Here is a 27,617-nt window from a genome sequence, read left to right as displayed (position 1 = left end):
GGCGGCGCTCCGGGCGCCCAGCGGTAGGTACGACCCCGGCCCCGTCCCGCGGCGACGCCCCCGGCCCTGCCCGGCCCAGGCCCGCGGAGTCCCGACGGCGGCCCCGCCCCGCCCCGCCCACAGCCCGCGGCCCGCGGCCGCCTCACGAAGCCCGCGACGCTCTCCGGGCGCGGGGTTGGCGGCCCGGCCGGCGCCCGTCACCGTCCGCGTCACGTGGGCGTCGGGGGTGGTCGCCGGGGCGGGGGGCGAGGGGCGGGCCGCGCGGGGAGGGGCGGCGGCCGGGGCGGCCCCCGGGCGCGTCTCCCCGCGGCGGGGCCCCCGGAGCCTGTGCGGGGAGCAGCCGGGAGTGGCCGCCGACGCCGGGCGCGGGGCTCCGGTGGGGCGCGGGGCTCCGGTGGGGCGCGGGCCGGGGCAGGGCCGGGCAGGGCCGGGCAGGGCGGCGCGCGCGGGCCCGGGGGGTGTGCTCACGCCGACGCCGGCCAACTTCTCGCCGGGCGCCGCCGGCCGCCCCCGACGCGGCTGTTCCGGAGCGTCACGGCGGCGCTGCGGGTCGGCGGGGCGCGCCGCTCCCCGGGCGGCCGTCTGAGGGCTTTCTCGGGGCGCGAGCGGTGCGCTGTCAGCGGGGCGCGGGGGCGCGGGGGGCGGCGTTGGGGCTGCGCCTCGGGCTGTGGAAGCGCCGGCGCTCCCGGGTCGGAGGTCGGGGCTGCGCGTCACCGCCCGGAGCGGCCCGGCGGACCGACGCGCGTCGCTGGGTTGGGGCCGGCGGTCTCCCCGCGCGCGGAAGGGCCGGACGGGACCCCGGGCACCTGTCGGGCTGTGTGACCAGAGCCGCGTCGGGTCAGCGGTGGGCCGGCCGCGAAGGCGGACTCGGGGCAGGAGCTGCGGGAGGGCCCGGGCGCCTTGTACCCCGGTGTGCGGCGCGCGTCGTGCGGGCGGCCCCTCCGCGCTGCCTGTCACGCGTGTCCGCGCCGCTGCCGCACGCGACAGGCCCGAGGCGCGTGTCGGGGGAAGGTCCGGGACGCGCGTCGACGCCGCGAGCGCTGGGTGTTCTTCAGCCGCCGAGCGGCGGGCCTGGGTCGGGGCGTTCCCCGAGGCCGGGGTCGGAGCGCTCTTGGGCACCGCCGGGCCGCTCTGTGACCTGCCGGAGGGTGCGCGGCTCGGACGCCGTGGGGCGGACGAGACCCCGGGAAGGGCCGTCGCGACCCTTTCCTGCCGACAGCGTGACGCGGCGTCGGCGCGCGGGAGCCCCGGGGGCGGCTCCGGTGTCGCGGGAGCCCGGAGCTGTGGCGCCCACCCGAGCCCGCGCCGTGCGGGCCTTTGCAGAGTGCGGCGCCGTGCCTGGCGCGGGCCCGCGGGGTCGTCCTCGCGCGGCCGCGGCCGACGGGCTGCGAACCGAGGCTGCCGGGCGAGGGCGGCCGCGGCCGTCTGCGGTGCCCGAGCGCGGGAGGCTCGCCTGCCGCGGCGCGTGCGGGTCGCGGGGACAGCGGCGAGGACGAGCGCGTGGTCACGCCCGAGACCAGGACGGTCCCGCTCTCCGGCCTAGGAAGGCCGACCTTGCCTCGGCGCGGTCCCAAGCCCCGGACAAGGAGCTCCGGGCCGCTTGCCCCGCCGCGGACGGCGCCCGTCAGTGCCCTCCCGGGAGCCGGGCAGCCTGCGTCAGCCCCGGGAGCCGGCCTCGACCCGCAGCCCGCCCCGGACCGCAGCCTTGCGCGTGCCCCAGGCCCCGCGTGCCCGGCCGCTCAGGTCGCGGTCCCCAGAGCGCGGCTCCGCCTGTGCCGCCGTGGCGCTCTGCAAGCCGCGGTGCAGCCCCTTGTTGCGGAGCAGGAGGGTGACGGTCGCGACCTTGGACGCTTCTGTGTAACCGCCCCCTGGGGAAGAAGAACCCAGAGCGCAGAGAGGGTCACGGGGCTGCGGGGGGAGAGGAGAGCAAGTCGGGCCGAGTGGAGTGGAAGGCGGCCGGCAGGAACCCTTCCCGAGGCTTCCTCGGGCGGAGAAGCAGTGCGAGCTTGAGGGTGACCTTGGGAACGCCCTCATGAGGTTCTTGGCCTCTCCTCTGTTAGGTGAGGCTTCGGGGCTTGAACTCGTGACCCTGTGTCAAGACCTGATCTGAGGTCGAGTCAGAGGCCCAACCCACTGAGCACCCAGGGCCCCCTAGCTGGGGCTTTTGAAGGCCAGAACCCAATTCGGTGCATTTCATTTTTAGTAACTTTATTAATTTTTTACTTTATTTACTAGGGTTTGATACTCTTCAGTTACAACATGCTAAATGGTCCTTCAGTCTTTTCTTTTACTGAGCCCAAGATCTACTTTACACACAGATAATGAGATCTGGAAAACTCATTCCAAATGACCTTCGCAGAAATTCTGTGTTTCCTTTGTACTCGCTGGGAACTCCTCTCTCTCACCTGTTGACCCTTCCTCCCCCCAGTCCCGCCCCGTTGATTCCAGTCTACCTTTTATGGTTTTGCTTACTTTTGGCCCAATACAGGGAGACTTTTCTTTTACCTCAGTAATTTTTTTTTTTTAAAGATTTTATGTATTTATTTGACAGAGAAATCACAAGTAGACAGAGAGGCAGGCAGAGAGAGAGAGAGAGGGAAGCAAGCTCCCTGCTGAGCAGAGCCCGATGCGGGACTCGATCCCAGGACCCTGAGATCATGACCTGAGCAGCGGCTTAACCCACTGAGCCACCCAGGCGCCCCTACCTCAGTAATTTTTTGATGCTTATCTGTTTGCCTAGACTGTTTCGGGCTCCAACTCTAATGGTCCCGTAGCCTTTCTGAACCTTTTAGCACTTTTTAAAAAAATATTATTTATTTGACAGAGAGAGACACAATGAGAGAGGAAACACAAGCAGGGTGAGTGGGAGAGGGAGAAGCAGGCTTCCCGCGGAGCAGAGAGCCAGATGTGGGGCTCGGTCCCAGGACCGTGGGATCATGACCTGAGCCGAAGGCAGACGCTTAATGACTGAGCCACCCAGGCGCCCCATCACTTTCTGCATGTCTTACAGTTTCTACTCTGTTTTATTTTATCTCTTTTGTTCCCTTGTTGTGAACACTTGCTATATATGACACTCTGTGATGGGTCCCAGATGTGCAAAGAAAACACGATTCCTACCCTACAAGGGTTAAGTCTAATAGAACTAGATACATAAATAGATTATTGGAACACGGTGCCATGCAAGCAGCCTAAACTGGGAGGGGCACCAGGTATATGCCGGGGGAGGAGGGGCCACAAGAGGCTGCAGAAATGGAAGTGCTGACTCACAGATGTTGTCATTGAAAATCTGGGGAGATAGGGCTAAACTGCTCTCTACGCATGTAGAAATTAGGATTTTTCTACTTAGTTTCACTGCCAGTGATGATCAGTCTTTACAAGTTATCATTCTGATAATAAAAGGTTGGCATTCGTTACTTTAATCTGGTGTTCTTTAATCTGATTTGACTGTTTTGTAGCTTTGATAGCTTACACGTTAAAAAACTTTGAAATAGTTGCAGATTCATAGAAATTGCAAATATAATGGGAAGAACTTTCCCCCTGAAACATCTGAAAGTAACTTGCCGAACAAGATGCCACATTACCCCAAATATTGTCTGTTTCCAACGATAAGAGCGTTCACCCGCATATCAAGAGGGCAGTTATCAGAGTCAGGAAATCAGTACGTTGTCGTCATCAAATCCTCAGGTCCCACTGAAGTTTTGCCAGGGCTCCAGTAACACTTCTGGTGAAAGAGCGAACTTAAAATTGCACATGGTATTTATTTTAGTCTCTTCCAGTGGGAAGTAGTTCCTTAGTGTTCCTTCCATGATCTTTTTTAAAAGTGTGTAGTTCACGTAGAGTTGTGTAGCCATCACCACAGTCTAATGATAGGACATTTCTGGCACACTCCAGAAAACCCGTGTCCACTCCCAGCCAGCTGCTAACCTAGCTTCTGTGTCTGCCTAGTTGCCTCTCCTGAGCATCTCACATACACCGAGTCCGAGGTGAGAGCTGCTGCATCTGGTTTCTTTGGCAGAGCATAATGGTTTGAGGGTCATTCATGCTGTGGTGTGCATCACTCCACATCACTCCGTTCTTCGTGCCAAGTAGCGTTCGTTTGTGTGGGTTTACCGTGTTTGTGTACCCATTTACCATCCGAAGGACATTTGCATTGTTTCCATGTTTGGCTGTTATGAATAGTGCTGCCCTGTATGGTCTGGACCCTGGAATACTACAGGCTCGTTATTTTGTAGAGTGTCTATTAATTTGGGCTAAGAGGTCTACCAGACTTCTGTGAATTACTTTTTCTTCGATTATTTATTTATTTATTTAGAGGGTGGGTGGGGAGGGACAGAGGGGGGGAGGGAAAGAGAATCTGAAGCAACTCGGTGCCCAGGGTGGTGTAAGTGCTTCTCTTAATGAACAGAGCTGTGGGATACATCCCCGCACATTCACAACTGTGTTTCTGTATATGTATGTATTAAAAACAGGTCACCCCTGTACCTCCCATTCTGGTCAAGTACCACAGGGTTTAGTTTAATTTTATGCCTTTTTAGATATTTTAAAAACAGCTTTTTGGAGATGTAATTTACATACCATACAATTCACCTATTTAAAGTATATGGTTCACTGGTGTTTAGTAGATTCACAGTTGACTTTTAGAACATTGTGATTGTTTCAAAAAGAAATCCTGTTCCCCTTAGCCATCCCCTTCATTCCTCCACAGCCCTAGGCAACTAGTATTCTACTTTCTGTCTTTGTAAATTTGTCTGTTCTGGACAGTGGTGCATGTGGAGCATGACTCTAGGCTCGATCTCATGGCCTGGAGATAGAACCAGAACCCAGATCGTGAGTTGGGTGCTTAACTGACTGAGCCACCCAGGCTCCCCTTTCCTTTGGTTATTATTAAGTAATTTTTAGGAGGTGCTTGGAGATCACGTCCCTATTCTGTTCTTTTTAAAAGAGCATGTGAGGTGGGAGGTACTGGGGCATTGTGTTTGGAAAACTCCGTGCCACAGGTTGTAGTCTGTTCCTGTCATTTATTTGATGCCCGAATTGTCCTATGTTTGGGTTGCGGGAATTTGCTTAAGGTGGGTTATTTGTCTTCTTGTTGGGTTATTTGTCTTTTAATTATTGAGTTACAAGAGTTCTTTTCTTTATATATTCTAGGTATTAGTTCCTTATTAAAAATGAGATTTGCACGTGTTTCCTCCCATTTTGTGGGTTCTCTTTTTGCTTTTTTGATGATTTCCTTTGAAGTATAAAAGTATTTTATTGGAGGTGCCTGGGTGGCTCAGTTGGTTAAGTGTCTGCCTTCAATTCAGGTCACGATCCCCCAGGGTCCTGGGATTGAGCCCCGCATCTGGCTCCTGCTTCTCCCTCTCCTGCTGCTGCTCCCCCTGCTCATGTGTGTGCGCGCTTGCTTTCTCTGCACTCTCTCCCTCAAGTCAATAAATAAAAATGTCAAGTTTTTATTTTGGTGAACTCCAGTTCTCTTTTTCTTTAGTTGTTAGTGATTTCTGGTTCTTATCTAAGGGTCCATTGCCAAATCCAAGGTCATGAAGATTTATGTCTGTTTCCTTTTGAGAGATTAAAAGTTTAAGCTCTTATGTAGAGAGGTGTATGATCCATTTTGAGTTATTTTTTGTGTGTGATGGAAGGAAAGAGTCTAACTGCATTCTTTGGCATGTTGATATATAGTTGCCCTAGCATAATTTGTTGGAAATTACTCTGTTCTCTCTCTCTTTTTTTTTTTTAAGATTTATTTATTTGAGGGCGAGTGGGAAGTGGGGAGGGGCAGAGGGAGAGGGAGAGAGAGTCTCAAGCAGACCCCATGTGGAGTGTGGAGTGTGGTGGACTTGATCTCCTGGCCCCAAGATCATGACCTGAGCCGGAAAAAAGTCAGACGCCCAACTGACTGGGCCACCTCGGCGCCCTGAAAATTACTCTGTTCTTCGTGTTTTACCGGCTCAGCTAAATATTTAGATGTCAGTGTAGGTACTCAATTTTGTTTTCTTTTTTCTTTTTTTTTCAGGAAAAAATTCAAAAATGTTTCAGATTCCTGTGGAAAATCTTGACAACATCAGGAAGGTACGAAAAAAGGTGAAAGGCATCCTTGTGGATATTGGGCTTGACAGCTGCAAGGAGTTGCTGAAGGTAAGAGTGCGCGGGTGGGCGGGGAGAAGACCCTGACTCCTCGGGGAGGTGAGATGGGAACTGGGCGCGCTCCTCGCGCTGCGCATGGCTGGTGTTTCAGATGACGGCATGAGAGCACAATAGTTTGTAGTTGTGTCTTTCTGACTTAAAGTGAGCTATGTGAAGCTGCTCAGATTTTCAAAGTTACCTTTACGTGGGTCTTTTTATAGTTCTTATTTATCAGATAGATTTGTTTTTGTTCTTCAAAGGGGATGTGTTGTATTATTTGTTATTTTGTCAAAAGAAGACCCTAACGTGACCCCCGGGTTGTTGGGAGTAGTTACCCAGTGGGGGTGCACATGTGGTGTGACTACTTGTGAACTTAATACATGCAGTTTTAACAGAAGTTTAAAATTAAGGTCACACTCACATACTCTGATAAGTTGTGTTCTCAGAATTTTTTCCCCTTCTTATAACTTGAGAATATATGGCTGGCATCTATAGTAAAGAGTCAGAGATTGTTAAGTAAGGCGTGGTGTGCATGTTTAAAGCCATTGGTGATTCTATACATGTTTAGGACCATGTCTGCTTTGGAATTTTTTTTTAGACTTGTGAACAGTTCAGTTCATAGTATTGGCCTGGGAAGGTTCAGTTTCTCAATTTTCAAATATCAGACACTGCCGCCTCAGAGAGCTCTTCCTTCTGAAGTGCTGCCTTCTCCGTTCTCTGCTGTCTTAACTACTCTGTTTTGCTTCAAAGCTCTCATAGTACCTCACATTATTTATTTTCTGTCTCCAAACCCCCCCCCCAATGTAAGAAGACAAGGACCTCTTTGTTTTGTTAATCCACTGTATTACCTGTGATCAGAGCTGTGGTCTGGCACATAGATATCTAATATATATATGTATATCAATATTTTAATATTTGTATTAAATATATATATATTTTTAAACAGGTAAGCTTTGAATGAACAAAAGTAGAAACCCAACTTTTAATAACAGACTGTTACTGAAAGTCCTTTGCAAATAAAAGGGTGGGGAGATCCCAGAGTGGAAGCTCTTGGTAGGCACTCCTGCTCAGGAACAGTCTTGAAGCAAAAGAGCCACAGAGTTCTTTGCATCTCTGTTTAGAAGTCACAGTTGATGCATGAGAATGAAAGCAAGGTAGTTATTTGGAGATAAGATTGGGCAGGTGGGTATAGACATAGTCCATCAGTAAGAGCTAACTCTTGGAAAGTTCCTGGACCCAGTTCTGACACGACAAGAGGAGTCCTGGTTTCCCATGTGTGGGAGTTCTCCAAAGTGGGGAATAAAATTCTTATGGAGCTTTCCTTACATAGTCAAGGTTGATTAAGTCATTCACGGATCCAGCCTGCAGTCCCCCGTACCTCCCCAGGAGTTGGGGTAGGCCTGAAGGTTCCAGCCCTCTCATCACGTGATTGGTCCTCCTGGGAACCACTTGCGCTCTTGGGTGGGATCTACAAGTCACCGTCATGAATAACAAGACCTCCACTGCACCTTTATGGCTTTGAAGCATTTTCAGAAACTGTGAATGAAGACCAGATTTATCTGAGAAATACATATTAGGTCATCTGAATGACCTTATAAATAAATCATTTCTTACAACTTTCTTATAAATCATTTTCTTACAGTAAGTGCAGGTATTTAAGTAGTATTTGTAGAGAATATATATAAATAAGCTAAGAACCCAAGTGTATGTATGTAGATAGAGGCTATTTCAAGTGGTAATATATGGGAGCCCCCTGCAGTGCTGCCTGGTGTGTGGTGGATGCTCCAAAAATGACCCCTGAAGGGATCGTGCTGCCCTTCAGTAGACGGACGGAGAATGTTCATGGGTCACGGGGCGGGGGGAATAAAGAGATGCCTTTTATCTTAATCTTGGCTCTTAGCTGATTATGTACTTTTAGACAAATCAGTTTATCTTTGGGCCGGTGTCCTTATTACAGTGAAGGAATATAGAGAATTAGGGTACTAGGATCCTCTCCCCTGTTAGAGAGATGACAGTTTAGCAGGAGCTGAGAGACAAACTCAATACTAGTGAGAAATGGGGAAAGATCACTTCTAGCTGGGGAAGCTAGAGTAGCCTTTTTTTTTTTTTTTTCTGAAGGTTTTAAAAAAAAAATTTATACATTTGAGAGAGATACAGAGACAGAGCTCAAGTAGGGGGAGAGGCAGAGGGAGACGGAGAAGCAGACTCCCCTCTGAGCTGGGGATGCCCCCACCTCCGCAGTGGGATTGAGATGACACGGGGCTCGCTCTCAGGACCTAGAGATCATGACCCAACCATCAGAGCCACCCAGGCACCCCTAGAGTAGCCTTTAGGGAGACGAGATTTGAACCGTGTTTTGTTTGTTTTTAAAGAATGGGTAGGTTTACCCGGTAGAAAGAATTAGAAAGGGTATTCCAGGAACATGGAATTTAAAACCACAACCCAGTTGGTTAACCCTCATCCAACCAGGCTGAGTGATTTCAGGAACACATTACCCTTTAACAAGATTAATCAATCATTCGTATTTTATTCTGTTTGCTGTAACATTTTTTCACTCTGTGTGTGTGTGTGAGAGAGAGAGATACTTCAAGTGTGTGTTTTCAAAGAGTAAGGATGGTCTCACATGACCTCAGAATGGTTATCAGCTGAAGTGAGCCAGTATTTTTATCTTGTCTGGTCCTTTACAGCTTCCCCTGTCTGGGAGGGACCCAGTCTAGGATCAGGCATGGCCTTCAGTTGTCATCTCGCTTTCCTTCATCTCCTTGAAGGTGAATTGACTTTTTAAATGGAATTCTGTTCCAAAATTAGTTTTTTTTATTCTTAGATAAAACATTAGTAATAACTGAAAGTTTTCATCCTGGGAGCCTTTGTTTTTGACTCTGTATAGAGCAGTATTCCTCACTAACTTCCGCTTCCTTAGTCAGCCTAAGAATGTGTCTCTTCATCTGAATTTGTTCAAGATTTATTTGCTTGGGCTGTGCTGACACAGATACGTACGTACTTCTCAACGGAAAATTGAGAGATTTGAATGGTTTGCAACTATTAAGTTAGTTTAACTATTGGGTTAAATGTTACTGATTCTTTTGGGGGAAAAGTTTTTTTTAAAATCTATAGTTCTGTATTTGATAAAATTGTTTAAAATTCAAGCAGTGGTGAAGTTCAGTTTAGGAAAATTAGAAAATATATGCAGAAACATAGATACAGAAAGACTCATTTGTAAGCCGTTACCCAAAATACCCATTGTTAACATTGTTGTGTGTCTTTCTAGATTTTTTAAGTGGGAGAGTAAACTGAGATACTCGACTAGCTTTGTTTGGTCTTTTCATGAATCTCATATTGGGAATTCTTTCCCACGTCAGATGCATTTATTCTTGGTCCCCCATAGTACTTAGAATTTCTTGGTTTCAAGCAACAGAAACCGACACTAGACCAACTTAAGCAAAAGGGAATTTACTGGAAACCCAAGGCCTCTGGAGCCTTCCCTGGAGCCTGAAGGAGCTGAGGGAACGCCTGTCTGTGGTCCTGTCCACTTCCTCACCCAGCGAGTCAGATTCCAGCCGGGTGTCACTCTGCCTTCTCCAGTTTCCAAAGTGTCCGGGACTCTCTCTGTCCCCAGAGTTACAGCCTCAAATTTTAGGCTATAGAGTTCTTTTTGAAGGCCTGTCTGAGAAAAAAATTGAACTTTTGGGAAGACAGACTCTTGCAAGAACCTTATCTTCTTTTGTAGAAGTAGATTTAAACCCTGCTTACTCATTAGAGTGATTTTTTGGAAAGCTAACATTTGACCAGTTCAAGTAGGGGCTGGCTATGGAATTTGTAGGGCACTGTGCACAGTGAAAATGTGGACCTGGGCTGGCCCCCAGGCCTGTTGTCCCATCCCAACCCACAGCATGTGGGGAGTCCCAAGGGACAGCACCTCTGTGCTGGGGTGCTCTTGGTACCTGTGGTACCTGTGCTGTGGTGGTGGTACCTGGATCCGCACAGGGTTCGAGGTCCCCACCTTGCCCTCTTCTCTCCCTCAGTCTGTGCTCGGCTTCCAGTGGAGGTGGTGATGGAGTGGGACAGCTTGGTTACCGTGGCAAGGGGTGCAGGGGAGAGGGAGGGGTTTCAGGATGAGGGCAGAGAGAGAGGTTGGGGTGAATGGAGATGGAGAGCCGGGGCAGAGTCTTTCCCAGGAGCACTGGAGGTAGGACCATGTGTGAGCTGAAGCTCCAGGCTCTGACCTGTGGCCCACTGTCCTATCAGACTACTTTTCTAAAATACAAATTCACACTTAAAATTATTAACAGTTTCAATATGGTGACAAGGGAGCGTTAAACCCCAGCACTGGCCTTTCTGAGCACAGGGCTCTATGTGGCTTCACTAGTCTGGTGCCTCTGGAGAAGCCCTCTTCTAAGACCTTCTCAGGCTGTTTTGTTTTGTTTTAAGACTTTATTTGTTTGAGAGGGTGTGTGCGGATGTGCGTGCGTCTGGGAGAGAGCTGGTTTGAGAGCGAGGACCAGCGAGCCGGGGAGGGGCAGAGGGAGAGGGATAAGCGGACCCCCGAACCCACACCCCAAGGATCACGAGCGCAGCCAAAGGCAGATGCTAAAGTGACTGAGCCAGCCAGGCACCTCCAGATTCTTAAAAATATTTAATAATTTAGTTCATTTAACCTCATACATTAAAAATATTTCAGTATGCAGTCAGTATAAAGTAAGTAATGAAATATTTTGCACTCTTTTTTCTCTTAAATGTTCCAAGCATATTGAAAGATAATTTTTATTATGATAAAATATATAATAAATAATTTGTCATCTTTCCCATTTTTAAGTACACAGTTCATTAGCATTAATAATATTCACACTGTTTTGCAACTGTCTGCTCTATTTGCAGTTGACCCTGAATATCATGGTGGGTTGGGGCACCGACCCCCCCTTCCTTTGCACAGTCAAATCTGGGTATAACTTTTGACTCCCCCCAAACTTACCTACTAATAGTCCACTGTTGCGCAGAATCCTACTGACAGCATCAGTAGTTAACAAAAGTATATGTATTATGTACTATGTTCTTAAAATAAAGTAAGCTAGAGAAAAGAAAATGTTAAGAAATCATAAGAGAAAAAAACAATAAGAGAAAATGCATTTTTAGTAATTTTTTTTTTTTGGAGAAAAAAAAGAAATCTGTGTTTAAGTGGACCTGTGCAGTTCAAACCTGTGTTGTTTAAGGGTCCACTGTGTTTCCAACATTTTCATCACCTCTGAGCATGAGACAGTAACTCTGCATCCTCTCTACGCCCGCCCTTGGTAACCTGTAATCTTCCCTCGCTCTGTGGGTTTGCCTACTGTACATGTTTCGTGTAAGTGGAATTTTTTTTGTGTCTGGCATATTTCACTTATTTTTCTTTTTTACCCAATTGCAAACATTAAACAGTTCTTTTTTTTTTTTTTTTTTAAGATTTTATTTATTTCTTTGACAGAGAGTGAGTGACAGAGGCATAGTAAGAGAGGGAACACAAGCAGGGTGGGGGGTGGGAGGGGTAGAAGGAGAAGCAGGCTTCCCGCCGAGCAGGGAGCCTGATGCGGGCCTCGATTCCAGGAGCCTGGGATCCTGACCTGAGCCAAAGGCAGACACTTAATGACTGAGCCACCCAGGCGTGTACTTTATTTTCTTAAAGACAGTTACCACTTTTTAAGATCAGTAGATCACTGCGCCGTGGGTAGCCGGGGGATGCCTACCCAGATGAAGACGGGGGAAGCCATTTAGACCGTTCACCGCAGAGCTATCCCGGAAGAATCCCAAGGTTCCAAGTGTGTAAGTGAGATTAAGAGGAGGTAGACTTGATTTCCTGCCTGAAACTCACCACAGAAGAGCCCCGTTGTCTGGGAAGGTCCTCTGAGCTTGCATTCCGCTGTGTATTGAAGTCTCTTAAACCTCACTGAGAGGGAGAGAAGAAAACTTAACCTTACCCCAAATTGTCTGCTGTTGAGTGCCAGCCCTCGTCAGTTTTCACTCTTCTTCAGGTAACTCAGGAGTTCATCGTTCTCCATTTGTAGCTGCCTTTTTCCCCGGTTCTTGCAACTGCTGCAACAGGCTTAGTTCCTTTTCCTGAAGAAATGCCCACGTTGCTGATGTCATGGCCACTTACAGGAAGTGGAGGGATGCGCCACTGCTGTGTCTGCTGCGGAAGACCGTGCTGTCCCTGGAACCTCAGGAGCTCCCACGTGCGGGTCCTTGCGTCAGGTTCCCTCGCATCTGCGATGCCGTCTCTTGATGGGTTTCAGCGGCTCTGAATTGTCTGTTGCTTTAACGCAGTCTTTCCTGTTTTTAACTATGAATATACCAAGGTTCTTCTCTTCTTCTGAAGTCTTCAGCCTCAAATCCAATTTGGTGAACTCAGCCTGTACTTTGAATAACAGGGCCAAGAAGAGTCATTGGCTTTGGTGAAAGACCAGCAACATTTTTCCTAATGTTGTTAAATTCTTCTGACATGGATTAGTAGGTTAGCCTGTGTCAGGAGCCACGACAAGATCATAGATGAGGTGAATGAAGTGATCCGCGTGGTTCCCAGTAAGTTTCTTCCAGGTCCTCCCAAACCCTCTCTCCCGACAGTCCCCCCAAGCCTTTTGCATTTGCTGCGGTTGCTTCCAGAGTCTTGGGGTCGTGGCCACCAGGTTTGTCCGTCATTGTCCCGTGAAACCAGGAATATTGTAAAAGTTGGAGAGAAAGTTCTGGTAGCCTCTGTTTATTTAGCATGCCCAGCAAATCTGACTTTCTTATTTTTTAAATCTTCATAACCATTGAAGTAGTCTAAGGTATCGCCAGAACCTAAAATCAGTTTATAGTGAGGTCTGCGTCTAGCATCTTTCTGCGGGTCGGTCATGCCTTCTGGGTCGGCTTGTTCGCCGGGGACGGTGCCAGTCCACAGTGCAGGACTTCCAGAGTTTTCCTTGTGAAGCTGGCGGTAACTTCCACACCTCCCTCCTCTCTGCTCGTCACCCCAGCGCCGGCGGCCTCAGGCACGTCCCTCCTGTGAGTGGGGCTGGCCGTGGTCGCAGAACCCACCCTGGGGGCTTACTCTGTTTCCGCCCGCGGCTCTTCCTCCTTAAGGGTCTCTGACCGGTGGTTCTGTCCGACTCTGCGACCCTGGACCGCTGCTCCTCTGTAGGGGAACTGCTGGGAAAGGTGGCCTGTGCCAGGGCACTGGTGTCCCCGCCTCTGGGGACAGAGTCGCTGACCACGCAACCACCCTAACCCTCGGGGTCACTGCCACGCCCTTCCGGCAGAACCTCTTGACTTTTTAAAAAAGATTTTCTTTCTCTCTTTATTTATTTGACAGAGAGAGAGAGAGAGATCATAAGTAGGCAGAGAGGCAGGCAGAGAGGGGAGAACGCAGGCTCCCTCCTGAGCAGAGAGCCCGATGCGGGGCTCGATCCCGGGACCCTGAGATCATGACCTGAGCGGGAGGCAGAGGCTTAACCCACAGAGCCACCCAGGTGACCCGGGGGAAAGACATTTATATGCTGTGAAATGCACTTAAGTTTCTCCAAATGATGATTTTTGATGTGCGTGTCCTCCAGTAATACAAGTCTCCCACAGAGATACAGGACAGTTCTTAGGCACCTGGGTGGCTCATTGGGTTGAGCGTCTACCTTTGTCTTGGGTCGTGATCCCAGAGTCCTGGGGTCGAGCCCCACATTGGGCTCCCTGCTCGGGGGGGGGGGGAGTCTGCTTCTCCTTCTCCCTCCTGCTTGTGTTCTCTCACTCTCTGTCAAGTAAACAAATAAATCTTAAAAATGAAAAGATAGCCATTGCTTTGGAAAGTTTTCCTCAAGCCCTGTTTTGTCAGTCCTTGTCCCCACCCCACTGGCTACCACTGTTGTGAAATTTTGTACTATGAATTAGATTTGCCTGTTTTACAGTTTTATGTAAGTGGAAATTTATGTGCTCTGTGGTTACAGTATTCTGTTACATGGATTAGTTTATTGGTCCTTTGTTCTGATGGTGGACACCTTGGCTGTTCCCAGTTTTTGGTTATTATGAGTAAGTTACTCCTTATAAAAGAATTTTTGTGAACCTCTGTTTAGTTTTATAGGAAATGGCTGATGTATGATTCTGAACTCCTGTCAGTACTGTGTAAGGGTTTCAGTTGTACCCTTACCATTTGTGGAATTGGTTTTCTCTTTTCTTTTCTTTTCTTTTTTTAAAATTTCGTTTATTTATTTGACAGACAGAGATTACAGGTAGGCAGAGAGGCAGGCAGAGAGAGAGAGGGAAGCAGGCCCCCCGACGAGCAGGGAGCCCGATGTGGAGCTCGATCCCAGGACCCTGAGATCACGATCCGAGCTGAAGACAGAGGCTCAACCTGCTGAGCCACCCAGGCGCCCCTGGAATTGGTTTTCTAAAAAATTTTGAAATAACGGGGCGCCTGGGTGGCTTGGTTAAGTGTCTGCCTTCGGCTTAGGTCATGATCTCAGGGTCCTGGGATCGAGCCCCACTTCGGGCTCTCTGCTCAGCGGGGAGCCTGCTTCTCCCTCTCTCTCCGCCTCTCTGCCTACTTGTGCTCTCTCTCTGTCAAATAAATAAATAGAATCTTTAAAAATTGTTTTGGAAAAAAGCTGTATTACAGTAGCAGAGTGTTCATTATGTTACCATACGGTGTGATTGCCAGCTGTGTGTTCTCTGCAGATCGCTTTTTTCAGATTGAGCAAGTCCCTTATTCCTACCTTGCTGAGAGCAGAAATTATGACTGGATGTTGAATTTTGGGAAAGTGATTTTTCTGTATCAGGGTAATTGTCTTTCTTAAGTCTAATACAGTGCAACGTGGTTTGATTTTCTTTTTTAAAAAATAAACTCTTAAACCAGTCTGTATCTCTGGGAGAAGTCCTACTTGGTTCTTTTTATATGTTGGATTGATTTGTACAATTTCCATTAGGGATCTTCGCATCTATATTCTTGAGTGATGTAGTCTGAAGTTTTAATTTTTTGTAATCTCTTCGTCTAGGTTTGGTGTCAGGGTCATTCTGGCCTCGTGGAACGAACTGGGAGTTGCTTCTTCCTCTTTATTTTATGGAAGTTCGTAAATTGATAATGTTTGTTCTTCTTCTTCTTCTTTTTTTTTTTTTAAAGATTTTATTTATTTATTTGGCAGAATATAAGCAAGTGGAGCAGCAGCAGAGGGAGAAGCAGGCTCCCCACTGAGCAGGGAGCCTGATGCAGGGCTCGATCCCAGGACCCTGGGATCATGACCTGAGCCAAAGGCAGCCGCTTAAATGGCTGAACCACCCAGGCGCCCCGATAATGTTTCTTACTTGCTTTGTGGGAAGGGTTTGCTTTTGTTTTTTAGTTTTATGTTTTATGTATGTAGGGAGAACATGAGCAAGGCTGGGGTAGGAGGTCTGGGAGGGGCAGAGAGTGAGAGAGCGCATGAATCTCAAGCAGATTCCCCGCTGAGCATGGAGTCCCATGCGGGGACTTGATCTCATGACCCTGAGATCTTGACCTGAGCGGAGATAGAGAGTCAGACACTTAACTGACTGAGCCACCCACGTGGCTTACTTTGCGGGAGGATTTGAAGAATGAATTCAGTTTCTTGACTAGATATTGGCTATCATGTTACCTAATTATTTTGGGGCTTTGTTAGTTTGTCTTTTGAGGAATTTAACCATTTCAACTTAAGCTGTAGATTTTATTGGCATAAAGTTCATATTATTGCCTTTTCTGTAGGAGCTGTAGTGATCTTGTTTTTTAGGTCTTCGTTTTCTCAGTACTTACGCTTTGCTTTAGAATTGTCCCACCGATTTTATTTCCTATGTTTCCACTTTCATTCAGTTTTGAAATACTGTCTGATTTTGCTCCTGATTTCTTCTTTGATCCAGGGATTAGAAGTATGTTGTTTCATTTCTAGGATTTGGGAATTTTCTAGATAGCTTTTGTTACAGATTTCTGTTCAATTTTGCTTTAGTTAGAGACCGTATTTAGTCCTTGTAAATTTATTGGGACTTAAAAGCTCCGTCTTCGTATTTCCTGTGTATTTGCTCTTCCTGGGTGCAGAGTCTGTCGGTGGTGGGTCAGGTTGGTTGACTGTGTTTGGTCCTTTCTGCCCTTCCTGATTCTTGTGCACGTTCTGCCACTCACTGAAAGAAGAGGCTGTGTTGACGTCTCCAACTATAAATTTAAATTTGACTTTTCTCTTTTCAGTTCAGTTTTTGCCTCATGTACTTTCTCTTTCTAAAGTGCATACATGTTTGGATTGTTTTGTTCTGCTAATGAATTGACACTGTTACCATTAGGAAGTGAATTTCTGTCCACGTTAATATTCTTTTTTTACCCCTGAAATCTACTTTGTGTGGTGGTAATGTAATTCCTCCAGCCTTCTTTTGATTAGGGATAGCATGACACATCTCTGTCTTTTTACCGTTCACCTGTCTTTGTATTTGAAGTGAGAGTTTTGTAGGCAGCATGTAATTGGACCTTGTTTTTGTTTGCCCAGTCTGCTAGCCTGTGCCTCTTAATTTGAATGTTTAGACCAGGGGTAGGCGGACTGGTTGTGGCCAAACCTGGCTTGCTGTCTATTTTGTAAATAAACTTTCTTGGAATGTAGCCATGCTTGTTCGTGTTTATGGCTGCTTTTCTGCATGCTGGTGGCTTTGAGTTGTGTGAGAGCCTGAACGGCTGGCAAAGCCCTAAATATTTCTTCTCTGGCTTTTAGGAGTTTCCAGCTCCTGTTCCTTACTAGTAATTAATGGCTATTGATATGGTTGGGTTTAAATCTCCCATCTTGCTATTTGTTTTTACTTGTCTTTTCTGTTTCTTTTTTTTTATTCTTTCTCTACTTAAAAACTACCTAAAAATATTGAATATTTTTTATGATTCCATTTTAACACCATTTTTAACTTATTAGCTATCTGCTTTTGTTTGCCTTTCTAATATACTGCTTCACGCACAAGACCCTTCCAAGGGGCGCCTGGCTGGCTTGGTTGGTGGAGCGTGCGACTCTTGATCTTGGGGTTTTGAGTTTGGGCCTAATGTGGGGTGTAGAGATTACTTAAAAAATAAAATTAAAAAGAAAACCTTACAATACTAGGCTTTTGTTTCCTATTCCAGCCTTTGTGTCATTGTTACCATGCATTTTATTTCTATATGTGTTACGAACCTCAGAATACGTTATTTGCAAATTAAGTCCTTGTAATTGTACTTTTCTCTGGTTCTGAATTGACTTGGTAAGCAGTGTATTAGCGTAGGTATATTTGAAAGCAATTGTTGTATTATTATCTGGCTTAACTAATTCCTTTTTATATTATAAATCTTTAAACAGCAGTATAAACTGTGAAAGTTAGAAAATACAGGTAGTCATTCCTTTAGAAAATAAAATTTAAAAAGCCACGTTCCTGCTGTTCTGAGATGACCGCTATTAGCATCTTGTTGTTCAGCAGCGTCTTGCGCGTGGGCGTGTGTGCGTCTCCACAGCTCATCGGTCATGCTTTCTTACTGCCTTTCAGTTACTGTCATCTTTCTCTGTCCATTAAATGTTCGTCCTTCTTCTCTAACACCCAGTCCATGTTCGTGTCTCCAGTTTCCGCCAGGGGTCTTACACTTGGTGTGTCTAACCCAGGGTTCAGCTGAACCCCGTTGCATCTGGTTGTTCGGTTCTCGGTGTCCAACACCCCTCCCTTCTCACCCCCTTTCTGTTGTGTTAGCCACACCCTTGTCCACGCCGTCCTCCGCTGTGTGGACTTCAGGTGTCCTCGGTCGGGCACACACCGGGAGCACCCGCTTCATACCCTCGCTGGCAGATCTTCCCGCGTGGTCACCACGGATAGAAGACGGCGTTCACGCTTGCGGCTTTGCTCTTTTACAAATTCTTGTTGGGAGGGGTACCCGGGTGGCTCAGTCCTTAAGGATCTACCTTCGGCTCAAGTCAAGGTCCCGGGGTCCTGGGTTCAAGCCCTGCATCGGGCTCCCTGCCCACTGGGAAGCCTGCTTCTCCTTGCCCACTCCTCCTGCTTGTGTGCCCGCTCTTGCCGTGGCTCTCTCTGTCAAATATATAAAATCTTTTAAAAATAAATAAGTAAATAAAAATTATGGGTGGGAAATCTCTCCTATTTCTTATAAAACTGTAATATTTAACTATAATTTAAAACTTGAATTTTTAATTGGGTTGTTTCAGCCTTTTCCTCCTTTCTCTTGCTTTTTGGGTGCTCCACCACAGTCTGCTCCCGGGCTGTGTCGTCATTTCAGTTTCCCACGCAGGTTTCATAGGTGCTAAGTGACCCCTTCAGGTTATTAAATATCACCTTCTGAAATTGCTTAATGATCTCTCTTTTTCTCCGTTTTTAAAAAGGACCTTAAAGGCTTTGATCCAGGAGAGAAGTACTTTTTTAACACATCATGGGGAGATATTTCTCTTTGGGAACCTTCTGGAAAGAAAGTGGTACGTATTTTTGTATTTGATTTTTATATTTCCTCAGAAGTTGGGGTTACATGTCACTCCAGGTCTGAAGAGCATCACGCACACTGGGGTCACTGATGAATGTGGGGGAGGCTTGTCATGCAAACATTCAGGGAAGGAGAAAGAAAAACAAAGTTAAACGCTTTATAGTATAAAGTTGTTACTTTGAGAGTTTTCTGTGTATAAAGTTAATAATGTGACGGAGTGAAACTACTGTTTGTCCTTGATCATAAGATGCCACTCATGTAAGAAGGGCCTTGGATTCTTAACTGTTCTGAGTAAAAGGGATTGCCGTGTCATATGCGCTGAAGGTTCATCCTGGTTTCGGAAAGCTCATTCAAAATGCGGATCTCTGGTGGGGCGCCTGGGGGGCTCAGCCAGTGAAGCATCTGCCTTAAGCTCAGGTCATGGTCTCCGGGTCCTGGGATCGAGCCCCGCATCAGGCTCCCTGCTCAGTGGGGAGTCCGCTGCTTCTCCCTCTGCCCCTCCCCCTTCTCATGTGCACATGTGCTCGCTCGCTCTCTCCCTTTCAAATAAAATCTTTAAAAAAAAAGAATGGCTCTTCGAGATGAGGAACACAATTTATAATAATTTGAGACTTCAAACCTGAGCAGATTGAAGCTAAATTCTCCTTATTAAAGTGTTTTCTTCTAGAAAACCTTTCCTACCACCCAGCCGCCGTAACATGAGCCCCTTCAGTATCAAGCTCAGCACGTCCCAGATTTGACATAACTGTCCAGTCTCCACCACGCTGCCCGTCTCCCCCTCCCCTCCATTTGTTCAAGCTCTGTTGGCCGTGGAACTTTTGGCTTTAAAAACATTTTTCCTGTTACTAGTCAGTCATTCTTCTGTCACCGTTTTCTTTAAAAACACTTAAAAAAAAAAAAAGATTTTATATATTTATTTGACAGAGTGAGAGAGGGAACATAAGCAGGGGAGGGGCAGAGGGAGGAAGCAGGCTTCCCGCTGAGCAGACAGGCGGACACCGGGCTCCATCCCTGGGATCATGACCTGAGCCCAATGCAGACCCTTAACCAACTGAGCCCCCCAGGAGCCCCTTTCACATTTCTATCGCCAGCTGCCCTCCGGAGTTCCACTTTCCTGCCTTTGTGTCGTGTCCCGCCTGTTGGTCCCCTGTGCTCCTTGCCCCAGCACTGCCCCCTCTACCGTCAGACACAGGACGTCTCGAAACCACGGATTCGGTGGTTCTGCTTGACGCAGCACATGGCTGCTCTGTTACGCCTTGCTTTGAAGACCTTGACTTCTTAAATCTTTCATGTCTCGCTGATGTTTCTCTTCTGAATTCTCAGAAGATCCTGTAAAGTAAAACGCAGTATAATTTACGATTATAAGCTTTTCACCAAGAAGCACCTCTGGAGCACCTGCTACAAACCAGGTGAAGCTTTCTGCGCGCCTGAGCAGATGGTACAGGTCAGGTAGTTCGCTTAAGGAGGTTGTTTTTGTTGGGGTGAAGAGGGCGCAGGCATAACCGTTTGAAACGGTAGAGGCTGAATTTGTTGACTGGGTGCTGTGCTCAGGAAAAGCACCGCTGCCCGGTGTGGCGGAGACCGTGCCTCACTTCCCCGCTGTTCCTGGGCGGCGGAAGCGCCGCAGGCTGAAGTGCGGGGATCGTGCGGCGGGGAGGGCCTTCGGGGCTCAAGAGAACAGACGTTTGTTAGACGTTTGGGTTCTGGGGACAGAGACCTGCTGAGGTTGTCCCCGGTTGTGGAGCTCTGTTAGTGCGGACCTGAGGAAGTGGCCGGACAGGCGGGCAGGGGCCGGCGCTGCGTCTGGGGCAGGACTGCTGGCAGCACCCGGTCCTCCTCGCCCTGCCGGTCCGCCGCGGGCTGTGCTTCCTCGGTTGCCCGCATCGCCCCGCTCCCGAGCCATCGCTCATCCCCGAGCTTTCCCAGCGCGCTCTTAGGGGAGTACAGGCTGTCACTGCTCGTCGGTGAGTGCCTGGGCTTGAGTGTGCTGGAAGGCCTGTGGTAAATAAGTACACGTTTACCTTCAGAACAGACTGCCAGCTGTTTTCCAGAGCGGCTTTACCGTTCTGCTTTTCCCGCAGTGATGAGGGAGGCCTGGTTACTCTGCCTCCAGGGCCCGGCTGGACTCGGTTCTGCTGGGTTGCGGTGCTTACGGGTTCACCCGCTTCGTTTCCATTTTAGTAGGTGTGTAGTGGCCCCTTCTCTGGTGTCCGTTTCCCTGGTGACTAAGGATGTTGAGCATCTTTTCCTGTTTATTGGCCTCTAGAGGCCCTCTTCGGTAAAGGTTCAGATCGTTGGCCCATTTGCTAAAAATCGGGTTATTTTTTCGTGTTGAGACTTGACCCTGCCTACATGTATCTGGATACTTGATTAGGTGTGACGTTTGCAGATACGGTCTCCTAGCTGGTGGCTTGTCTGTTTATTTTTTAAACAATGTCTTTCACAGAGTAGAAGCTTTCTTAGATAAGGCCCAGTTTATCGATTTTTTTCTTGTGTAGATCATGTTTATGTTTTCATATTTGAAGCATCTTTCCCTCACCCAAAGATCTGTTCAGCGTTAACAGTAACATACACCTGTTAGTAATTTCTGTTGGCTCTTTCATTGAGTGTCATTTTCATTGACTAACTGGTTTTTCACTCTAGTATTTCATTGAGTGTAAAACACACCATTTAGAAAAAGGTATCATGGGGGCCTGGCTGGCCGGGCTGGTGGAGCTGCTCTTCATTCTGGGGTGTAAATTTGGGCCTCACCTTGGGTGTTGAGATAACTTGAATAATAAATAACCCTTAAAAATGCGTAATTCAAGTATAGTTGACATACAGTGTTGTATTAGTTTCAGATATACAGCTGTGATTCACGAACTCTTTCATTTCTCAGTGCTGTCCACGATAAGTTTAATTACTGTCTGCTACCATACGTTACTACTAAATTATTGACCATGTTCTGAGACACCATTTTCTAACGAACTTCTAATAAAGCTAAAGCGATACTTGATTTAAGCTGTGTTACTCTGGTGACACTGAAGTATTAGTTGTAAAGTGGATTCAGATTTCTGAGATAGTAAGATACTGGAAAAATATGGAAAAAAGGTCTTTTAGAAACAGTGAAATATGGGTTATTGTTTTTTTTAGTTCGTGGTCTAGCATCAGCTGTTACCGTAGGTTTATTCTAGACCCTATGAGAAATGCTGGAATAAAGTGGTAATTCCATGTTGTTTGAACACGTTTGGGTGATTTCTTGACTTGTGGCAAGAGGGAAACCCGCATGAATAGCAAAGAGAGTGACAGAAACCGCCGAGGTCCACTTGGCAGGGCCTTGAAGCACAGGCTTAGGCCGGGGCGGAGAGCCGCTGTGCTCGCCAGCAGCGGTGTCGCAGGAGGTCTTTCTCCCCACCGACGGCGGGACCTGAGGTGAAGCGTTCCGTGGGCCCAGCTCTTCCCTTTCTGCTCCATCAAGCCAGAGCCAGGCGTTCTGTGGTTCACCAGCTCTAGGGTCTGGAGCCTCGAGACCAAAGACTTTGTGACTCTCAAACCTTCACAAACCTGCAAATGTTTGGCTGTTTAACTTCCCATTTCTTAGCTGGCCGGCTCTTGTCCAGACGTGTGTCCTCATATCCAAGCTTGTGGAATTCCCCCGTTTGCCCTAGAGAGGACTTCGGCCTTCCTGGTCTGTGTTCCAGCCTGGAACTCCCTCAGGACTGTTGTGGTGCCTTAGGTACAGCCCTGTTCCCTTCCCACTCGTTACGTAGTTTACTGGACACCTGCATGTGGTTGGCTCTTACCTTCTCTGGGAATGAGGGAAGTAAAGGTAATGACAGGTTTAACCATTGGCATGTTAGGTTATTTGCAGGTGAATTCCAAAGGTTTTAGAGTTCGGAGTAAAAACAACATTGGAACTGTGGGAAATGGGATGAGAAGGGGAGAAATGAACTTTCTCTCCCGGAGAACTGAGTGAATTTCTTGTCCTGGGATGACGAGACTGTGGCTCAGGAGACGGCATGGAAAGGGTCCGGAGCCAGGCTCGGGGGGCCAGGTCCTGTGTGTACGGTCGGCAGCCGGGTGCATTTTTAGATGCTCGAGAAGAAAGACGTGAATAGTTTTGTGACGTGAAAACTCCGTGAAAATGGAATTCGTGTCTGTGGCTTTATTGGCACAGAGCCACGCTCCTAGGTTGGCGTGTCGTCTGTGGGAGTTTTGGGGTCACGATGGCAACACCAAGGAGTTGGCGTAGAGGTGGAGTTTCCTCTCTGGTCCTTGGAGAGCGAGCTTGCCCCGGTTTCACAGAAGCACGCTTCCCGGAGGGGTGATCGTGTCGTGTTACACAGCACGGTCAGTGAAGAAGAGCCCTAGGCCTTGACCTCTGGAGGGTGTAGGACCTGACTTGTTTATTGACGTCTGCTTGACTGTCTTTTTTGTTTAAACAGAGATACCGCACGAAGCCGTACTGCTGCAGCCTTTGTAAATACTCCACGAAAGTGCTCGCCTCGTTCAAGACCCACTTACATCGGTGCCACGAGGATGACATCGACCAGGAGCTGGTGATCCCCTGCCCGAGCTGCGTGTTCTCCTCTCAACCCAAAACCGTGGGACGGCACTTCAGAATGTTCCACGCACCTGTCCGGAAAGTCCAGAACTACACAGTGAATATTTTAGGGGAGACGAAATCTTCGAGGAGTGATGTGATAAGTTTTACGTGTTTAAAATGTAACTTTTCGAACACCTTGTACTACAGCATGAAGAAGCACGTGCTGGTGGCTCACTTCCACTACTTAATTAGCTCCTACTTCGGCCTGCGGACTGAGGAAACGGGCGAGCAGCCGAAAGCTGAGGACAGCCTTGCTGCCGAGAAGGTGCCCCCGTCTGACAAGTATTATTGTAAAAAGTGCAGCGCCAAGGCCAGCAGCCAGGACGCTTTGATGTATCATATCTTGACAGCGGACACACACAGGGATTTGGAGAATAAGCTTAGATCTGTGATTTCCGAGCACATTAAGAAGCCTGGACTTCTGAAGCAAATGCACATCGCTCCCAAACCAGCGGCCCCTTTGGCTGTGCCGCCAAACAGCAGTGCTCCGGGCCTCGCGGCCGCATCCCCTTGCTTCCGTCTCTCCTTGCCTCCGAGCAGCCAGAGCCAGCCCGTGGTCCAGCCCGTGCAGGGCCCGGTCCCGCCAGTGACGGTGGCCGTGGGCACGTCTGCAAGCCTCACCCATTCTCCGCCTGCCGCGGCTCAGTCCCGCGTGACTCTGGTCTCCAGTCCTCTGCCTCCCTCCGCCCCGCAGCCCGTCTTTCTTTCTCGTGGAGTCCCGCTTCCGCAGTCAGCAAACCCTCCTGTGTTGCCCTTGAGTCAGCCAGTGGGGCCTGTCGGTAAGCGTGTTGGAGCTGGCGTCCTCCCCGTAAACCCGACCATCCGCCCCGGGGCTTTACCCCTGAGCCAGCCTGTTGGGCCTGGAGTTCTTTCCGTCAGCAGGCCTGCCGGGCCTGGCGTCCTCCCTGTCAATCCGTCTGTCACCCCCGGCGTTCTTCAGGCCGTGTCCCCAGGAGTGATTTCCGTGAGCCGGACGGTCCCATCGGGGGTCCTTCCTGCAGGCCAGATGACCCCTGCTGGAGTGATCCCTTCGGGACAGACGGCCACTTCTGGGGTTCTTCCTGCTGGCCAGGTGGTCCAGTCGGGGGTTCTCCCCATTGGCCAGACGGCCCCCTCGGGGGTTCTCCCCGCTGGGCTGACGGTCCCGTCACGGGTTCCCGCTCCCGGCCAGACGGTCCCGCTGAGGGTGCTGCCCGCAGGCCAGGTGGTCCCTCCTGGGCTCCTTTCTCCCAACCAGACAGTCTCGTCCGGTGTTCTGCCTGTGAGCCCGGGTGTCCGTTCTGGGGTTCTTCAGCTTAGTCAGCCGGTCGTGTCCGGTGTGCTCCCTGTGGGCCCGCCGGTGAGACCTGGGGTCCTGCAGCTTAACCAGTCTGTGGGCAGCAGCATTCTGCCTGCAAACCAGCCGGTGAGACCAGGCGCTTCTCAGAACACCACGTTCCTCACGTCGGGCTCTATCCTCAGACAGCTCATTCCTACGGGGAAACAGGTGAATGGGATTCCCACGTACACGCTTGCCCCCGTGTCTGTCACTTTGCCTGTGCCTCCGGGAGGCGTTGCCGCTGTCCCCCCGCCCCAGGTGCCCCTCCAGCTCCTGCAGTCGGGCACGGCTGCCCAGATGGCCAGCTCCATGGCCGGCATGCCGTCTCCTCCGGTGGTGGTCAGCGCCACCCAGAGTATGTTCGTTCAGGCCTCTCCGTCGGCGGCAGAAGCGAGCCAGGCGCTCAAACAGGCGAAGCAGTGGAAAACCTGTCCGGTTTGCAACGAGCTCTTCCCTTCCAACGTCTACCAGGTTCACATGGAGGTGGCCCACAAGCACAGCGAGTCCAGGGCTGTGGAGAAACTGGAGCCCGAAAAGCTGGCTGCGTGTGCCCCGTTTTTAAAGTGGATGAGAGAGAAGACGGTCCGGTGTCTCTCTTGTAAATGCCTGGTGTCCGAGGAGGAGCTCATCCATCACTTGCTAATGCATGGCCTGGGCTGCTTATTCTGTCCCTGCACTTTCCATGACATCAAAGGCCTTTCTGAGCACAGTCGGACTGTGCACCGAGGGAAGAAGAAGCTACCTGTGGATTACAGCAACCGAGGTTTCCAGCTGGATCTCGACGCTAACGGCAACCTGATGTTCCCCCATCTTGATTTCATTACCATATTGCCGAAGGAAGAGCTTGGGGAGCGGGAAGTCTACTTGGCCGTGCTGGCTGGGATACACTCCAAGTCCCTTGTGCCCGTGTATATCAAAGTGAGGCCCCAGACGGAGGCCGCCGCCGGGAGCTCCGGCAAACAAGCGCTGACTTGTCCCTTTTGCTTTGGCACCTTGGTGACGACCGAGGCGTATGAATTGCACTTGAAGGAGAGGCACCACATCACACCAACGGTCCACACCATCCTGAAGTCTCCGGCGTTCAAGTGCATCCACTGCTGTGGGGTCTACACCGGCAACATGACCCTGGCCGCCATCGCCATCCACCTGCTGCGCTGCCGGAGCGCCCCGAAGGACAGCAGCTCGGACCTGCAGGTCCAGCCCAGCTTCATCGAGAACAGCCAAGTGCTCTTAGTCAACGGCGAGGTGGTCCACGACTCCAGTTTCTCCGTGAAGAGAAAGCTGCCCGACGGCCACTCTGGGGCGGAAGAGCAGAGGGGGGCGGAGGAGCGACCTCTCGTCCTCAGCAGCGACGCGGCCCCGGCCCCCGAGAAGGTGGCGAGTGCGGTGCCTTTGAAAAGACAGAGGAGTGAGGTGAGGACAGAGGGGCCGCTCGTTAGTGAGGACGCGCTCCAGATTTTAGCTTTAAACCCTAAGAAATACGAAGACCGTTCATATGAAGAAAAAAAGCAGTTTCTTAGAGACTATTTCCACAAGAGACCGTATCCTAGTAAAAAGGAAATCGAACTTCTTTCTTCACTCTTGTGGGTGTGGAAAATCGACGTGGCTTCATTTTTTGGAAAAAGAAGATACATTTGCATGAAAGCAATAAAAAATCACAAGCCTTCTGTACTTTTAGGCTTTGATATGTCTGAACTTAAAAATGTTAAACACAGGTTGAACTTTGAGTATGAGCCACAAAACCTGTAAAAAAACAAATTAGGCAATCTAAAGTACTAGATAATTAGTGGTTTTTCTCAATCGAGATTGAAAATGTTATTTTCTTCACTGTATGTCAAACTAATCAACTTCAGTGCTTTATGCTGCTCTGTAGATTTATTTCAGGTGCTCGGAAAGACTTCTGCGTAAGAGAAGCCAATAGTTCTTTCAGATTTGTTGTTTCCTGCAGTTTGATTTTGTAACAAGGATTTTTAGTTCTTCCCCGTCATGTAAATTAAATCCTTGGATCTTTCATGCACGTCTTGTTTCCCAGTAGTGTCAGTGTGGTAGATGAGAGCGGAAATCTGTGTCTGTCTCCGTTGAAGGGACTTGAGGAACCGCCTGGAGCTGCCTCCGTGAGCTTCACGCGCGGCGGCCAGTGGCGAGCGTCCGTGCTGAGAAGCGAGTTCACACCCGCTGATGCGTGGGCTTCCCTGAGACGCAGTAACTGACGCTGGTTGCTTCTTCGCGAGGTACTGGCCAGCTCCGAGGTGATGATGATGATTTACACTTCTTCAGGGTTGTCCTAGCAGCTGTCGTTTTGTTATAAATCCTAGAAAACCAAATGTTTCCTTTGTTAAGATTGTGCCGAATCTGAAGCCCGCTATTTAGCTCATAAGAGTAATTTTACAAATAAAGCAATTCGGTGGGTGCAGAAATGCTTTTTGGTGTAGACTTCTCCCCCTTTTTATATGGTGATAAGTCATTTTTCCATTCAAAAGTAAGACAATAAATTTTTAGTGCCTTTAGCATAAATGCTGAACACACGCTCCTCCTGACCGGGAAGTTGACAAAAGCAGTGGAGGGAAGGACCACGTTACTCAGGAATCAAATTTTACCCCTGAGTGTGTTACTGACTGAAATGCAGACATAGGTTTTCGGGGGACAAAGCGAAATGAGTAGAGGGAGGGCTGTCTCCGTGTTGGTATATTAAATCTTGTGACCGTTTCCTAGAGGTAAACACATTTGTTCTGGAGAAATGGGCTTTCCTGGAGCCCAGGGGTCTGGCTTGACGGGATGTGGCATCGTTAAGGGTCTCCACGGTGTTGCTGCCCTTTGTGCAGTTAAGCCGCCGGCCTTTCCCTCCCCACACACAATAACTGAAAGGCCCAGAACCAGCCGGCGTAGACCTTAAGTCCTGTTCCTGGTCACACCCGGCAGAGGCACCTGTCCAGCATACTCAGAGGATGTGACGGTCTCTGGGAAATAAGATGATGTCACCATGTGGATTTTAAAACATAGAATACTTGCATGTGATTGCTATAATGTGCATTTTTGAGGCAGTTGTGAAACTGGTCTGTGATTGTTGGTGTGCTCTGTTGTAAATCCAGAAGAGCTTGTCGAAGTTTATTTTTTTTTTAACCTATTGTTTCAGAGTGTCTATTTTGAATTAAAATTTGTTATATCACTGCAAA

General features: G+C 49.1%; 1 protein-coding gene across 2 annotated transcripts; it reads left to right on the top strand.

Moving 5' to 3' along the window:
- ADNP2 (ADNP homeobox 2) lies at positions 1 to 27,617 on the top strand. 2 transcript variants are annotated; one of them, XM_044242762.1, is made up of 4 exons: positions 1 to 23; positions 6,014 to 6,135; positions 18,447 to 18,536; positions 22,966 to 27,617. In XM_044242762.1, the coding sequence occupies exons 2-4, from the start codon at positions 6,028 to 6,030 to the stop codon at positions 26,191 to 26,193; spliced, it is 3,426 nt and encodes a 1,141-aa protein (XP_044098697.1). In that variant the 5' UTR covers positions 1 to 23; positions 6,014 to 6,027; the 3' UTR covers positions 26,194 to 27,617. The 2 variants fall into 2 exon arrangements, with proteins under 2 accessions (XP_044098697.1, XP_044098696.1); XM_044242761.1 differs by lacking the exon at positions 1 to 23 and adding an exon at positions 1,755 to 2,060.

This window comes from Neovison vison, chromosome 3 (genome assembly GCF_020171115.1).
Source record: "Neovison vison isolate M4711 chromosome 3, ASM_NN_V1, whole genome shotgun sequence".
Lineage (NCBI taxonomy): Eukaryota > Metazoa > Chordata > Mammalia > Carnivora > Mustelidae > Neogale > Neogale vison.
This window is presented reverse-complemented; position numbering and strand designations above follow the sequence as displayed.